The sequence below is a fragment of the Micrasema longulum genome, unplaced genomic scaffold (genome assembly GCF_059751315.1).
Source record: "Micrasema longulum isolate JH-2025_06_02 unplaced genomic scaffold, ASM5975131v1 h1tg001372l, whole genome shotgun sequence".
Classification (NCBI taxonomy): Eukaryota; Metazoa; Arthropoda; class Insecta; order Trichoptera; family Brachycentridae; genus Micrasema; species Micrasema longulum.
Window position 1 is genome coordinate 1 of NW_028278558.1, and position 1530 is coordinate 1530.

Here is a 1530-nt window from a genome sequence, read left to right on the forward strand (position 1 = left end):
AACATTCGCCGTATGTAGACGCAGAGAGGCCGCTAAAGCGCCGAGAATCTGCCCTCGTCGGTCTGTCGTCGCGGATCCCCACTCCGCCGCTTTCGCATTGAAGTCGCCCGCGACTATGACCGGGATCCTCGCATTTTGGGCATCATCTCGAAGGCTCTCCATTTGCTCTTCGAACAACTGTGTCGAGGTATTCGGGGAGCAGTAACAGGAGTAAATCCTGTACCCGTCTACCTCTATCCAGGTCCATCCGGTTCCTCCACCACCTGGCGCAGCCTTTGTGATTTGTAGGCCTGAGGGCAAGTAGATCGCCGCCCTCGTGGTCGGATCTGGGTACCATCCCCTTTTCAGGTTTCGGTACTGCTCCGACACAATGACGACATCCACCCGCCGCTCTCGTGCCACCTGCAGCATCAGATCCTGGGCAGCTTTGCAGCCATTCAGGTTGATCTGCAGGAATCGGATGGTCAAGGAAGGGCCTTCTTTGGTCTCTTTCTCGCGGATGCGAGCGCCTCTTGGAATGTCTTACATCCGGAGCTTCCACTCCGGTGTTTGACACTCTCTCTGCGGCCACTGCCAGCGCAGAGGAAACAGTGTGGGCTTCCCCGGCAGTCCACGGCTTTATGTCCTGGCTGGCCGCAGTTGCGGCACATTCCAGATCTGTCCGTGGATTGGCACGATGCCGCCATATGCCCGTACTCCAGACAGCGGTAGCATCGTGTGAGGCTAGCCCGCTCCCGGACTCGGCACACAACCAGGCCAATCCTGAGCTTACCTCTATTCAGGAGCTCGGTGGTGTGTCGTCCATGAGGAAGCACACACCAGCACACCTGGGTGCCTCCAAACGAGGGTCGCAAACTCAGAACCCGGATGTGCTCCGTCCTGTCCGGGTCAGCCTGTTTCACCAGGGCGTCCATAACGTCCCCGATAGTAACTCCTTCGTCAAGGTCCCGAATGGAGACCGTTGTAGTGGGGATCATACGACGCACGATCGTACCTTCCCCAGCAATCTCCTTGACGATCATTAAAAGGTTTGCCACGGATCTCTTGGCTTCCAGCAGAAGATCTCCTGACTTGGTGCGTCTGGCAGCTCTTACCTGAGGCGCATCAGGAGCGATCATCTTCGGATGTTTGGCCAATTTTCGGCAGATTTCCGCATAAGAGGCTGAATCTGTCGCCTTGACAATGACTGCCTCACTTTTGCATGGTCTGCCGACATTCCCTGTATTTTCGCGTTTTTTTCCTTTATTTTTCTTCCTCGCGACTTTCTTCCACTCCCCATCTGTTGGTGGTGCCATCCGTTTCGCTTGAGCTGAGGTGGAAGGAAGACCCTCTAACGGAGAGATGGCGGGGGATGGAAAAAGACTCTTTGCCTTGGGCATTTTACCTCTTTTTAGAGCCGGTTCTGGCGGTTTTGCAACTTTTGCTTTTTTGCCATGGATCGAGATGTTCAAGGCCACATTTTCCTTTCCCGTGATGGAAGTGGGAGACGCGGAAAGATCCTCCAAGTGCTCATCAATTAATTGGAGGGAA

General features: G+C 55.0%; 1 protein-coding gene across 1 annotated transcript; it reads right to left on the reverse strand.

The window, feature by feature from the left end:
* Window positions 1-9: 9 nt before the first annotated feature.
* On the reverse strand, window positions 10-411 carry LOC148275633 (uncharacterized; the record flags this gene model as incomplete). The annotated part of the gene is made up of 1 exon (XM_088235430.1): window positions 10-411. A coding segment is annotated over exon 1 (402 nt), but the record flags the coding sequence as incomplete, so codon positions are not given.
* Window positions 412-1530: the final 1119 nt, after the last annotated feature.